Genomic DNA, 15,691 nt, shown 5'->3' on the forward strand with positions numbered 1-15,691 from the left:
AAAATCGAATAGATCAAAAGATCGGATAGAATGGGTCAAAATCGAATAGATCAAATATCGAATAGAATGGGTCAAAATCGAATAGATCAAAATATCGAATAGAATGGGTCAAAATCGAATAGATCAAAGTATCGAATAGAATGGGTCAAAATCGAATAGATCAAAGTATCGAATAGAATGGGTCAAAATCGAATAGATCAACGTATCGAATAGAATGGGTCAAAATCAAATAGATCAAAGATCGAATAGAATGGGTCAATAATCGAATCGATCAAACGATCGAATAGAATGGGTCAAAATCGAATAGATCAAAGATCGAATAGAATGGGTCAAAATCGAATAGATCAAAGATCGAATAGAATGGGTCAAAATCGAATAGATCAAAGATCGAATAGAATGGGTCAAAATCGAATAGATCAAACTATCGAATAGAATGGGTCAAAATCGAATAGATCAAAGATCGAATAGAATGGGTCAAAATCGAATAGATCAAAGTATCGAATAGAATGGGTCAAAATCGAATAGATCAAAGTATCGAATAGAATGGGTCAAAATCGAATAGATCAAAGATCGAATAGAATGGGTCAAAATCGAAATAGATCAAAGATCGAATAGAATGGGTCAAAATCGAATAGATCAAAGTATCGAATTAGAATGTTGTCAAATCGAATAGTAGATCAAGATCGAATAGAATGGGTCAAAATCGAATAGATCAAAGATCGAATAGAATGGGTCAAATTCGAATAGATCAAAGATCGAATAGAATGGGTCAAATCGGAATAGATCAGAGGTATCGAATACAATGGGTCAAATCGAATATATAAAACTATCGAATAGAATGGGTCAAAATCGAATAGATCAAAGATCGAATAGAATGGGTCAAAATCGAATAGATCAAAGATCGAATAGAATGGTTCAAAATCGAATAGATCAAAGATCGAATAGAATGGGTCAAAATCGAATAGATCAAACTATCGAATAGAATGGGTCAAATCGAATAGATCAAATATCGAATAGAATGGGTCAAAATCGAATAGATCAGAGTATCGAATAGAATGTGTCAAAATCGAATAGATCAAGTATCGATAGAATGGGTCAAATCGGAATAGATCAAATATCGAATAGAGATGGTCAAAATCGAATAGATCAAATATCGAATAGAATGGGTCGAAATCGAATACGATCAAAGATCGAATAGAATGGGTCAAAATCGAATAGATCAAAGATCGAATAGAATGGGTCAAAATCGAATAGATCAAAGATCGAATTAGAAGGGGTCAAAATCGAATAGATCAAGAGTATCGAATAGAATGGGTCAAAAATCGATATAGATCAAAGATCGAATAGAATGGGTCAAAAATCGAATAGAGCAGAGTATCGAATAGCATTGTCAAAATCGAATAAGATTCAAACTATCTGAATAGAATGGGTCAAAATCGAATAGATCAACTATCGAATAGATGGGCAAAAATCGAATAGACAAAGAATCGAATAGAATGGGTCAAAATCGAAATAGATCAAAGATCGAATAGAATGGGTCAAAATCGAATAGATCAAGAGTATCGAATAGCAATGGGTCCAAATCGAATAGATCAAAGTATCGAAATAGAATGGGTCAACCATCGAATAAGATCAAAGATCGAAATAGAATGGGTCAAAATCCAATAGATCAAAGATCGAATAGCATGGGTCAAAATCGAACTAGATCAAAGATATCGAATAGAAGGGTCAAAATCGAATAGATCAAAGTATCGAATAGGAATGGGTCAAAATCCGGAATAGATCAGAGTATCGAATAGAATGGGTCAAATCGAAGATAAGTATTCGAATGAATGGTCAAAATCGAGAGATCAACGATCGAATAGAATGGTCAAAATCGAATAGATCCAAAGATCGAATAGAATGGGTAAAATCGAATAGATCAAACTATCGAACAGAATGGGTGAAAATCGAATAGATCAGAGTATCGAATAGAATGGGTTCCAAATCGAATAATCAACTATTGAATAGAATGGGTCAAAATCGAATGAGATCAAAGATCGAATAGAATGGGTCAAAATCGAATAGATCAAAGATCGAATAGAATGGTTCAAAATCGAATAGATCAAAGATCGAATAGAATGGGTCAAAATCGAATAGATCAAACTATCGAATGGAATGGGTCAAAATCGAATAGATCAAAGATCGAATAGAATGGGTCAAAATCGAATAGATCAGAGTATCGAATAGAATGGGTCAAAATCGAATAAATCAAACTATTGAATAGAATGGGTCAAAATCGAATAGATCAAACTATCGAATAGGATGGGTCGAAATCGAATATATCAAAGATCGAATAGAATGGGTCAAAATCGAATAGATCAAAGATCGAATAGAATGGGTCAAAATCGAATAGATCAAAGATCGAATAGAATGGGTCAAAATCGAATATATCAAACTATCGAATAGAATGGGTCAAAATCGAATAGATCAAAGATGGAATAGAATGGGTCAAAATCAAATAGATCAAAGATCGAATAGAATGGGTCAAAATCGAATAGATCAAAGTATCGAATAGAATGGGTCAAAATCGAATAGATCAAAGATCGAATAGAATGGGTTAAAATCGAATAGATCAAAGATCGAATAGAATGGGTCAAAATCGAATAGATCAAAGATCGAATAGAATGGGTCAAAATCGAATAGATCAAAGATCGAATAGAATGGGTCAAAATCGAATAGATCAAAGATCGAATTGAATGGGTCAAAATCGAATAGATCAAAGTATCGAATAGAATGGGTCAAAATCGAATAGATCAAAGATCGAATAGAATGGGTCAAAATCGAATAGATCAGAGTATCGAATACAATGGGTCAAAATCGAATAAATAAAACTATCGAATAGAATGGGTCAAAATCGAATAGATCAAAGTATCGAATAGAATGGGTCAAAATCGAATAGATCAAAGATCGAATAGAATGGGTCAAAATCGAATAGATCAGAGTATCGAATACAATGGGTCAAAATCGAATAAATCAAAGTATCGAATAGAATGGGTCAAAATCGAATAGATCAAAGATCGAATAGAATGGGTCAAAATCGAATAGATCAAAGATCGAATACAATGGTTCAAAATCGAATAGATCAAAGGTCGAATAGAATGGGTCAAAATCGAATAGATCAAAGTATCGAATAGAATGGGTCAAAATCGAATAGATCAAAGATCGAATAGAATGGGTCAAAATCGAATAGATCAAAGATCGAATAGAATGGGTCAAAATCGAATAGATCAAACTATCGAACAGAATGGGTGAAAATCGAATAGATCAGAGTATCGAATAGAATGGGTCAAAATCGAATAAATCAAACTATTGAATAGAATGGGTAAAAATCGAATAGATCAAACTATCGAATAGGATGGGTCGAAATCGAATATATCAAAGATCGAATAGGATGGGTCAAAATCGAATAGATCAAAGATCGAATAGAATGGGTCAAAATCGAATAGATCAAACTATCGAATAGAATTGGTGAAAATCGAATAGATCAGAGTATCGAATAGAATGGGTCAAAATCGAATAAATCAAACTTTGGAATAGAATGGGTTAAAATCGAATAAATCAAACTATGGAATAGAATGGGTCAAAATCGAATAGATCAAAAATCGAATAGAATGGGTCAAAATCGAATAGATCAAAGATCGAATAGAATGGGTCAAATTCGAATAGATCTAACTATCGAATAGAATGGGTCAAAATCGAATAGATCAAAGACTGAATAACACGTGTCAAAATCGAATATATTATATTATACATTCTCATCTTCTCTTGGATCAAGATCGCGTTGTGGAATGTTGATTGTTTTGCCCTTTGTTGTTGAAAAAAATTTACATTGACTCAACTTTGCTCCCTTATGTCCCTTCATTCCTTTCTACCCTCCTTCCTTTTTTCTTTCCTTTCTTCCCTTGTCTCTATCTTTTTCTCTTTTTTTTCCTTTCGTCTAACCATCTTTCTATTTTTCCTTTCTTTACTTTAACAGTTTGTTTTCTAAATATAACACATTCTACTCAAACTAGTTTGGCTGTACACGTTTTAAACGGATTAACAAATACAAATGTAAAACTGCTGCTATATATATATATCATATATATATATACCTACCTACTTACCTACTTACCTACCTACCTGACTACCTGCCAACCTACCTGCCAACCTACCTACCTACCTACCCACCTACCCACCTACCTACCCACCTACCCACCTACCTACCTACCTACCTACCTACCTACCTACCTACTTAACTACCTACTACCTACCTATCTAACCTACCTACCTAAATACCTGCCAACCTACCTACCTACCTACCTACCTACCTACTTACCTACCTAACCTACCTACCTACCTACCTACCTACCTACCTACCTACCTACCTACCTACCTACTTACCTACCTAAACTACCTACCTACCTACCTACCTACCTACCTACTTACCTACCTAAACTACCTACCTACCTACCTACCTATCTACCTACCTACCTACTTACCTACCAAACCTACCTACCTGACTACCTGCCAACCTACCTACCTACCTACCTGCTTGCTATATTCAGACTTATCTTATTTCAAAAAACATTGTTTGTATATTTCAGATATCACTTACAGCAACATTGGAGACTAAATGGAACGTTTCCCACATTAAGCCTTTCTTTTACTGTCATTCCCATGGATATACGTGTCTACGTTCATCCTATTACATGCCCAAAGGTTCGTCCACCATGATGGGTCCTGGTCTACGTCATATACCATCACGTGACCGTAAGGTATGGTTGATACTTTGAATTAACCACAGGGAGCCCGCAGGAGTCGATATAGAGCAGCCTAGAATTAGTATGTTGGTATTCCTGTGTTGCGCACAGCATTATTCTCAAGCTATTCTCGACTTTCACATCCCCATAATGCCTTGCGTTTTTTGGGGTAACCAATCAAAAAACTGTCCCAAATTGAAAGGTTTCTTAATTGAATTTATACTTTACCTGCTTTTATCTGTACAATACTGATTATCAGTTTATTCCAAGTTATTTTTGCGTGTACAGATCATCAAGGGTTTTGGTCTTACAGAAAATGTGTTGCCTTACGAAAAAATGTCTAAAATTTACCATAAACGTCTTCAAGCTTCTATCTTTTTCTGTTTTTTACTTCTACATTTTATCTTTGGATACCAAACAAGGTATTTTCAACATTGTCTGATCAGCCTTCAGCAAAATAAGTGGGTTTTTACCCTCTGGTTAAAGACGCAAGGGATTATGGGGATGTGAAAGTCGAGAATGTACAATTGTTATTAGTATATCCTTGTGCTTTTGCTTCCCAGATTCGGTTCACTGTCAAAGGTGCCATCAAGTCTTCCGGTAATTACCTCATCCTCATGCACTACAAGCTAATTGACTTTTTGAAAGCACAAGGAAGAGTGCGCCTGGTATCAAATGGTACACCGCTGACCGTTGATATCGCCTTCACGTACTGCCCTGCAGTGGAAGGATGTCGTATCAAAGTACACAAATACGGTATGAGTGGCTTCTCCCTCACGCAAGGAATGGCGTCTATTATGATTGAGGTTTTACGTGAAATAAAAGTGGTAAGTGGAACAAGAAAAATATTAAAATATAAGTAGTTTTTCCTGGTTCAATTGCAATGATTTTTTTACTAGAAACAGATTGGAATCAATCCTAAAATGGCACCATCTTGAATGAAATTTGCTACTAGCTTTGCTGTAATGCTTAGAGGACTAGAATAGACCTCTTTACCTTCGTATGCAAATTGCCCATTTCAGACCATGTGACATTCCCTTGAGAATTGTTCTCTTATGAGGAATATGAGAAAATATTTACACCTGAAAGAATCAACTCCCAAAAGTGGCATCACATGGTCTGAAATGGGACACCAAACAACGAAGGGAAAGAGGTATTTTAGCAGACTCTTGAACGACGTTCCATTATCCTTTAGAAAATAAAAAAGGCGGTCATGTTTGTTGATGTTCATTTGCTGGTTTAATGTGAAATAACATTCTTTTAAAGGACGTACCTTTGTCACACGACGCCATGTTTATCCCCATGAGGGAAAAAGTTTTGTTTAACCTCGCGTAACCTCATTCTGAAGCGCTTGAATGCGAGGCCACACGGTGGAAATCTATTCTTCCAGTCAACATGGCTGCCGCGTGAGAAAGATCTACGCAATGCAATCTTTGATCGTAATAAACTCATGAATATTCTGGTATATACTTAACTTTTGTGGTACTTATTCATTAGTTCACGTTAACCTTTTCTTAGGTATACGTCCTTCTTGTTCCCGACAAAATGTACTCCCAAGACCTCTTCAAACCTCTCCCTCAGCATAAGGTCAACACGTTCCTTCAACGATGCAGCAAAAACCACTTCTACGTGGACCCAAAGAAAACACGTGACTTCGTTTGTCATGACGCAATCTTCACCATGACAACGTGGTTCGTGGGAGCTCCTTTTCAGTGTGACTGTGATCCCAAAGGATCGAAGAGTCTTTTTTGTAAAAAGTTTGGAGGGCAGTGCGAGTGCAAGACGAATGTCGTTGGAAGGCGATGTGATCAGTGTATGATAAGCTACACAGGGTTCCCGCAATGTAGACGTAAGTTTATCAAAAACTGGACTATTATTTCGTAAAGTTTGACTTTAAAAAATCAAAGGTCTATAGATCCCTTGCAGTACGTCGGAATGCCTCTCAATTTGGAGGATATAACAATTCTAATATTGAAATTCTTTCGTTTCGTGCTCCAAATTGAGCTGCTTCGACCAATCATAGTTCGCCAACTACTACAGGTAAAGATCAGCTAATCCAATCAGAATACTCGGACAAAGATAGCACTTCCATAATGATATACACGCATTTCTTAGCATAATGGCGCTTCTTCACTTCTACGTGGACGTCCTTAGGGTTGTCACGCAACTCTTCCCTTTTGCGTGACGACCCTAAGGACGTCGTAATCGGCCTATAGCGATTCAAGCACGTCAATGAGTATTGTAACAATATTAAAACTATTCATAATCTGTGTTTGTGTCGTTGAATACAGGTTGCTTCTGTAGTGCTGTTGGCTCAGCTTCACGGATATGCGATGTGAAGGGGAAATGTGAATGTCTACCGGGTTATGGTGGAGACAAGTGTGACCGCTGTGAATCGTTTAGTTACTACGGCTACCCACAATGCAAAGGTGAATAGATTTTGTGGAGAACTAAATCTTTTGTCGGTCAACCAACATGGCGACTATGACGTCACATGCACGCCACTGAAATCCAGAAGTTTTTTATTTCTCACATGACTTGTTCTATTTTTTCCCTCTACACAGAATGTAACTGCAATAAACATGGTTCTCTGAGTAGGTTCTGTAGCGGAAGCGGTGGTCAGTGCCAGTGTCGACGAAATTTTGACGGAATCAAATGCGACAAGTGCAGAGTTGGTTATTTTGACTTCCCGAAGTGTAAGCCGTGTAACTGTAATCCCGCGGGAATGCTCATCCTGCCAGGACAAGAAAACACTTGCGGGAACATCAACAGTGTAAGAATCTTGTCGTTTCTTCTAATTTTGGGTAAATCTCACTAGCGTAGGGAGGGGGGAAGCACCAAAATGTAATACGGGATTCCTGTGGATTTGGCGGGAAAATGGCCCTACTACATTCGAGACCTCGCTACGCCCCTGATAAATTTTATACAGTGTGAGAATGTGGAAGTACAAAAAAGCTGAAGATCTGTACAGATAACAAACTCTTGTGGCAAAGTTTTTCCGTCAATCCCCCTGGCTGCTCCCGGGAAAACTGGATAACTGGACCTTGAAATAAAAACTCCCCTGGCGCTCCTCAATTTCTTGTTTCGCTTGTCATAACAATCATAGGTCGACTTGCAGATAGCAATTCTAAGAAGTCCCATTCTCATTCTGATGATATGAAACTATAAACTTCTTTGAATTTTGATCAGCCTGTATTGAATATACCACTTCTTTAACTCAGCTAACTTTCATATACAAGAGGTATTCCCAACCTGTTAAGTTTGCCAAACACTCAAAAGACGCAGGGATCCCAATTAACGATTTTTTTATTTTCTGTTTGTCTGTCCGTCCTTACCACAGCAAACATGCATGTGCAAAGCCAACGTGCAAGGAGTACAGTGCGAGGAATGCAAAGATTTGTTTTATGGCTTGCGTCTATTCAACCCGTTGGGCTGTGTATCTTGTGGTTGCAACACTAATGGAACCCTTGGTGGCATTAGAACCTGTAACAAGGTGAATGGTGACTGTACGTGTAAGGCTCACGTGACTGGGCTTAGCTGTTCGCACTGCAAGAGTGGTTACTACGACTTCCAGTATTGGGATCCCTTTGGATGTAAAAGTATGTAAAAACTGCCATGTTTTGTCCAGTACTAGTATTGTGATAAATAACGTATATTTTACAGTCACTCATCAACCCCGGTAAAGGGCTCTCCCGTGAGATTTGCTCCACAAGCACTACCATTTTTACAACCTACAACTCCAGAAGTTCCTAACTAGATATTTAGTCAACTCACATGTTGAATTTTATTTACGGAGGGAGGATAACCGGAAAAAAAGTCGTAGAGCGGAACACCACTAACATTTTGTCGGGTAATGAGTCCAGGAGGAAAGCCGAAGATTCCCGATTGTCCTTAGTGTCCTTATGTTTAGGGACTTTTGATTGAGATCAAAATTTACATGGGCTATTCACCTATGATTTGTGAGACTGTAACCAGACAATAGAGCAAAGACTGATGCGTGTTTTTAGAAAAGAGGATAGTATTAAGTGGCGTTTATTGTTTTTTTTAAGGGTGTGCTTGTAATCCAGGGGCTTCGTTTGGATCGCACTGTGATGCCTACACGGGACAGTGTATATGTCTAAACGGTATCGGAGGAAAGCTCTGTGATAGGTAAATATCTTTATAACACTTTATTTATTGAAAGTGAAAACATTATTACAGCTTGTCACCTAATTCCATTAAAAAATAGTTTTACGTGGGGGAGGTAGTGAAAGGTAAAATAGAACCATTGTAAGTATAAAAACATAGACATGAATCTGCCCTGTGATTTGGTAAATAGACCCTTTGCCAAAATGGCGGCCGCAAATTCGAATGACTTAAAATTAAACTGGGGGAAAAACCAATAACCCCAGACATACAAACGCCTGTAGATTTGTCAATTTTAAACTAACGTTTTCTCGGCCGATATGACACCTGTCATAATGAATCTTTGTAGGGATACTAAAGTAAAGATGCTCTTTCGAGTGCTGGTATTGGGTTTTTAATTTAACTCATTTCAATTTTCGGCCGCCATTTTAGCAAAGGGTCTATTTCATTTCTTCCCCATCCCCCACGCCACCCCACGCCCCTTCTTGCACGCACTCAACCGCATCCCAAACGACAATGAGGCCAATTTAAAGTTTATATAATTCCATTGAGGCCTAGAATTCCCCTTCATCACATCCCCCCTCCCCTCGCTCCATTTCATTTCAAAAATAAACGTTCCCTTAACAACAGAGAAGATCGTACAGCATGTTCCACTTGTTCACGTAGCAGCCATGTTGGTCTGAACAATAGATTCCTCCATGCTTAGCGTCGCATTCAAGTGCTTGAGAATAAATGTATGCGGGTTTACACAAAGGTTATTATTCTAACGAGAATAAACATAGCTGCCGCGTGAGTAAGGGTCATTAACAAACCCTACTCAAATACAAAGTTAGCCAATATCTTTTGATAAAGATTTCTTTCCATATCCACAGAATTGCTTCAGACAGCGTCTTCTATCCCGATCTTCACCACATCAAGTTTGAGCTCGAAGACGCAAAGAACATGGGAGAAAGACCTGTGGTGGTCAGGAACGACCCCCTGGCATTTCCTGGTTATTCCTGGAAAGGATACACTGAACTTAACTCTTACCAGGTAACGCTGGTCTTAACTTCCCTAGTGGCTCAGGGAGGGGGGAGGGGAGAATAGCTAGTGTGGCTAATTGGGTAAGCGTGCTTCCATCAAAGCAAGCATAAACTGCAGTTTTCCCGTAACCTCATATTTTATTTCCGATTTTCTGTTCTATATTCAATGGTTATGTAATATCCAGATAAACACGTAGTCCCGTTTGGACCCTTCAGGGTTGCAGAAACGTAAAACATAAAAATGGGCGAAGAAATCTCGATTTGAAAAACCGCAGCTTGATAACCTTAATGACTTTTGCCTGAGACGCTAATTTATTATCGTTTTCTCCTTTCTTAGTCGCGCATTCACATGCTGATCGATATTCCAAGGACAACGAACTACAGCATGATTTTTTACTACACCCTGAAACAAGTGCAGTCAGTGGGGATGCTTGTTAAATTTGTTCCAACTTCCCAATCAGGTTAGAATGACTGTTACTGTATCTAACTACTTCAATTTGTTGAAAGTGGTGACGATGATGTTGTTGAAGGTGGTGGTGATGAAGATATTGTTGGTGGGGATGAAGATATTGTTGGTGGTGGTGGTGATGATGGTGTTGGTGGTGGTGATGATATTGTTGTTGGTGGTGATGATGATATTGTTGGTAGTGATGATGATATTGTTGGTGGTGGTGATGATGATATTGTTGGTGGTGGTGATGATATTGTTGTTGGTGGTGATGATGATATTGTTGGTGGTGGTGATGATGATGTTGTTGGTGGTGGTGATGATGATTTTGTTGGTGGTGTTGATGATTTTGTTGTTGGTGTTGATGATGATTTTGTTGGTGGTGGTGATGATGATATTGTTGGTGGTAATGATGATATTGTTGTTGTTGGTGATGATGATATCGTTGGTGGTGGTGATGATGATATTGTTGGTGGTGGTGATGATATTGTTGGTGGTGGTGATGAAGATATTGTTGGTGGTGATGATGATGAAGATATTGGTGGTGGTGGTGATGATATTGTTGGTGGTGGTGATGATATTGTTGGTGGTGATGATGATATTGTTGTTGGTGGTGATGATGATATTGTTGGTGGTGATGATGATGATGATGATGTTGGTGGTGGTGATGAAGATATTGTTGGTGGTGGTGATGAAAATATTGTTGGTGGTGTTGATGAAGATGTTGTGGCAGCGGTGGTGATGGTGGTTGCAGCTGTGATGATTATTATTGTTATTTGTACCTTTTCAGGATATTTTCCAACAGGACCCGCTTATCAGCACAAGATCGGTGCTCGATTCAAGTCGACTTTATCTTGGCAGACTACTGCTCCCCAGTTTCTCACCGTCACGGATAGCCGAGGACTTCCTGTTGAAGTCATACTGAGTCAAGGAAAATGGGATCTAATTCTTGCCGCCAGTCCATCTCGTATACTGTTGGTAAATATTCCCAGTGCCTCATCCATCCATCCATCCATCCATCCATCCATCCATCCATCCATCCATCCATCCATCCATCCATCCATCCATCCATCCATCCATCCATCCATCCATTCGTGTCAGTCAGTTAAGCAACTATCATGTATATGTGCTACCTAAAATATGAAAATCTTTTCCCACAGGATTACCTGGTTCTTCTCCCACAAGACTACTACAAGCCATCAGTTCTCACGAAAAAAGTCTATAATCCATGTGAAGTCAACAGCAAACTGCCACATTGTCTACACTATCGCCACCCCTCCATGGACGGGATAGATTTTGTCACATTTGAAGCTGAGAGAGCTTTGGTCACTGGTCCAATAATCACTTCTGTACGCGCACCGTTCCCTGGAGTCGTGCTCGACGGACTTCGGGTAATTTTCGTTGTCCTTCCTTTTTTCCTTTTTATAGAGTATTTTCGCATGATGTCACAGCCGCCATATTTGGTGCACCTTTGACAATGACTTGGTCATTAGTTTCTGTTGTTATGTACACTAATATGGTTGCCATCTCTATCGTCAGTTAACTCTTAAAGGACTGTGTAAAAACGTTCTGTTACGCAATGTCAAAAAAGAATAAAGCATTTGTGTACTCTTGCCATTCATTCTCCTGACAATGCTTTCACCTCGAGAATAAACATTTCCAAGCTTACTTTGTGTTTTCTTTTTCAGAATGTCCTAACCATAGACCTGCCACCCAACCACCCTCCTGGTCAATACATTCTCGTCGCTTCCTACTTCTACGATGGATACCCGCGTACAGGGATTCTTGACATCACATGGCGCTCTGGAAGAACGTCAGAAAGTGGAAGAATGAACATCTTGAACTGCAAGTATGTAAGGCAATATATTTAACAAATCGATCGAGCTGGGATTTTTTTGGGGGGGGAGTCTAAACCTATTAAATTCAATTTTGATTTTAGCTTTAATAGACCAAATCCACCTAGCAATGCATAATGTTTTCCCCTGTCTACGTGTCATTCTCTTGAGGATAATATTCTTTTGTTGAATTGTATCCATATTCATGTGTCTTTTCATGTGCAACCGTTAAACAAAGAAACGATACTCTAAGGAATGACACGCGGTCTGAAATGGGTTGAAAGTGGATTTGGCCTATTATATTTGACATGCTCTCAAAGTTTGGTGTGTTTTAGGTACTCGTTTGGTTGTCGACAAGTTGCTCTTGGTAACAGCAAACAAGTTCACTTATTTAGGAGTATTCGCAACGGAAATACTTTCATTAAAGTCAGCACGACACTGACAATGGCTTTGGTAGGTATACCACGTGACACAGACAGACAGACACCTGTAGATCTACCCAAAAGTACAGATATGACAGACACACAACCTTCGCATGTAACACAGCCAGTCAGACACCCAGTCATACAGAAAATGACCCTTCGCATTCATGTCAGTTATCCAGTCGGTGTTACAGACAGACAGACAGACAGACAGACAGACAGAGACCCAGTCTTCAATCACAGAAGCAGCCTGACATTTTAATTATCTCTTCTCTGAAACCTCCTTGATTCAAATTACAATTTCCCTTTCCAGGATTCGATCACCGCAATACCTCACGACCAGTGGAACCCAGATTACCTCTCTGCCGCACCGCAATGCGTGAAAGCTGGGCCTTCTTGTATATCCTCGACTTTTACTAACCCTTCCGATGGGTTGGTCATTCAGGCTGAGAATAACACTGATGATAATGGTCATGGTAACGTTAGGCCGCCCTATCTAATGGACCATACTGTACGACTGGCTTATATTAACCGTGGGCAGGTGAGTATATGCATACGCATGTGATTATCACGTGGAAAGATGTATCCTAAATATGGGTCAGTGTGTATATACGTACGTATAGGTTTGTGCACGTGATTATAACGTGGAAAGGAAGATGTTTCCCAAATATGGGTCAGTGAGTACATACGTACGTATGGGTTTGTGCACGTGATTATAACGTGGAAAGGAAGATGTATCCCAAATATGGGTCAGAGAGTACATACGTACGTATGGGTTTGTGCACGTGATTATAACGTGGAAAGGAAGATGTTTCCCAAATATGGGTCAGTGAGTACATACGTACGTATGGGTTTGTGCACGTGATTATAACGTGGAAAGGAAGATGTTTCCCAAATATGGGTCAGTGAGTACATACGTACGTATGGGTTTGTGCACGTGATTATAACGTGGAAAGGAAGATGTTTCCCAAATATGGGTCAGTGAGTACATACGTAGGGGTTTGTGCACGCGATTATCACGTGGAAGAAAAATGTAATTCCAAAAATAAATATGTGCACGTGGTTAGCAAGTGAAAAGGAAGATGTAAAACCAATGGATTAATGCTAAGGCACGTGATCACGTGAATGAACACTAAGAAATGATTTTCAAAATAATATGTATATTCGAAAGTTTGTTTCTTGGACTCGTTTCAGAGAACAATTTACTTGAACGCAAGAGCGAAGCCTGGACGCTACTTTATCCTGGTGCATTACTTTCAGCCCCATTACCTCTCGTTTAATGGCCGCGTTATTGTCAGCCACAGTGATTCGGCTGTTGCTTCTCTCATTGACTTCCGGTATTGTCCCCACGTGACCGGATGTAGAAGTGTCGGTGTATCGTCTACGAGAGGCACGATGAAGGAACGGATATCTGTTAACCTTGAATCGGATCTTTTGTTGACTATTACCATTCCTGATGATAAGTCAATATGGATCGTAAGTATTCGTGTGTTATTTCTTTGCTCGTCCGTCATCGCGGCCATGTTGGTGGTAGCCTCCTTTGAAGATACCCCCAACATGGCCGCCATGTCATTGCCAATTTTTGACTCTCTTGGGGATGATATCAAGCTATCACATATTGTGGTCTTATCCGTCATCGCAGCCATGTTGGTGGTAACCTTTGACGATACCCCCAACATGGTCGCCATGTCCTTGTCTCAGTTTGACTCTCTTGGGAATGATATCAAGCTATCAAATATTGTGGTCTTGCTTTAGCTATACATTCTAGGATACCTGATACGAACATTTGATGAAATTGAACGTGTAATTATAGGAATTTTCTTCTCTTTCCAGGACTATATTCTGTTACTTCCCACTCGGTCCTTCTTCTCAACAATACTCGACAATGACCCCGTCGATATTTTTCCAGAATTCCAACAAAAATGTGCCAGAAACCACTTCCAAATCAAACCATCAGCTCCTCGCTTCTGCCTCAGCTCTGTCTTCACTTTGACTTCACGGTTTAACAGAGGGGCGGTATCTTGTGGATGCGACACGCAGGGCTCATTGAGTGACGGGTGTCAATCATATGGGGGACAGTGCAGATGTAAGAATAACGTGATTGGTCGTACTTGTAATTCTTGTAAAACCGGTTATACTGGATTCCCTAATTGTCGAAGATGACAATACTCAACATGAAGCTTAAGAATGATACTAGGCTCACGTGATGATCAGATATGGTATTAGCCAATCAGGCACCACTATGCCATGGATCTGCATATAAATGTGTACACATGTTCACAAGAACAACTTTTTTCCTTGCTTTATTGCTTTGCTCATTTTCAGCATATATATTCCTCTAACATTTACCACAGTACCAAATCGAAATCTCATTCTAAGATCGAGCCTGCGGTCTTCATGGTCAGTTCCGAGTAAGGAAAAGTGCTGACAATGAGGAAGCAGGCTCTTGGGATAAAATTGGTAAATGGTGTTAGAAAACATTCTGATTGGCTATTTGGCTTGGGAGCTCAACCTATCAGCATTAAATATTTGTGTACATAATGAAATGAGAGAATCAGGCTCAATGTACCTTAATATAAACCGTTTGTCTGTCCTCTATATACACGTTACATCGTCAGATTTTCCGTTCGGTTAGATGTCAGCAGACATAGAAACTTTCATGTTATCTGAAATGTATAATCATTACGTCAATTAATAGGTCTCATTTGGGTTGCAGTTGAGTTACTTTTTAAGCATCCACCGTGACATACATTCCATGCAGTTTGACAGGAAGACATAGAAACAATCCTCAGAATGATATGTGAATGGAAATGGGAAGACATTACACCAATAAATGGTTCTCATTTTGATTGCGTTACTGTTTAAACATACACCGTGACAGAAATAGATATAGAAACAATCCTCAAGAGAATGATATGTGAATGGAAATGGGAAAACATTACACCAATGAATGGGTCTCATTCCTGATTGCGTTACCTTTAAATCATCCACCGTGACAGAAGTATTCCATGCGATTTGACGGGTAGTCATAGAAACAATCCTCAAGAGAATGATG

At 39.1% G+C, this 15,691-nt stretch overlaps 1 protein-coding gene across 1 annotated transcript in view; it reads left to right on the forward strand.

The window, feature by feature from the left end:
• The window catches only part of LOC116289896 (laminin subunit alpha-3), a 30,150-nt gene extending 14,665 nt beyond the window's left edge, over positions 1-15,485 (forward strand). The window contains exons 19-34 of the mRNA XM_089032989.1: positions 4,629-4,799; positions 5,348-5,611; positions 6,303-6,633; positions 7,076-7,213; positions 7,349-7,557; positions 8,125-8,383; positions 8,834-8,933; positions 9,782-9,941; positions 10,269-10,392; positions 11,170-11,357; positions 11,540-11,770; positions 12,068-12,228; positions 12,550-12,667; positions 12,950-13,177; positions 13,831-14,112; positions 14,470-15,485. Of these exons, the coding sequence (XP_088889115.1) occupies positions 4,629-4,799; positions 5,348-5,611; positions 6,303-6,633; positions 7,076-7,213; positions 7,349-7,557; positions 8,125-8,383; positions 8,834-8,933; positions 9,782-9,941; positions 10,269-10,392; positions 11,170-11,357; positions 11,540-11,770; positions 12,068-12,228; positions 12,550-12,667; positions 12,950-13,177; positions 13,831-14,112; positions 14,470-14,799 (3,294 nt within the window). The 3' untranslated portion in view covers positions 14,800-15,485. The remainder of the gene's footprint in view (positions 1-4,628; positions 4,800-5,347; positions 5,612-6,302; positions 6,634-7,075; positions 7,214-7,348; positions 7,558-8,124; positions 8,384-8,833; positions 8,934-9,781; positions 9,942-10,268; positions 10,393-11,169; positions 11,358-11,539; positions 11,771-12,067; positions 12,229-12,549; positions 12,668-12,949; positions 13,178-13,830; positions 14,113-14,469) is intronic.
• Positions 15,486-15,691: the final 206 nt, after the last annotated feature.

This window comes from Actinia tenebrosa, unplaced genomic scaffold (genome assembly GCF_029948245.1).
Source record: "Actinia tenebrosa isolate PJP-AT-01 unplaced genomic scaffold, QUT_ActTen_1.0 PGA_scaffold1__47_contigs__length_23844297, whole genome shotgun sequence".
Lineage (NCBI taxonomy): Eukaryota > Metazoa > Cnidaria > Anthozoa > Actiniaria > Actiniidae > Actinia > Actinia tenebrosa.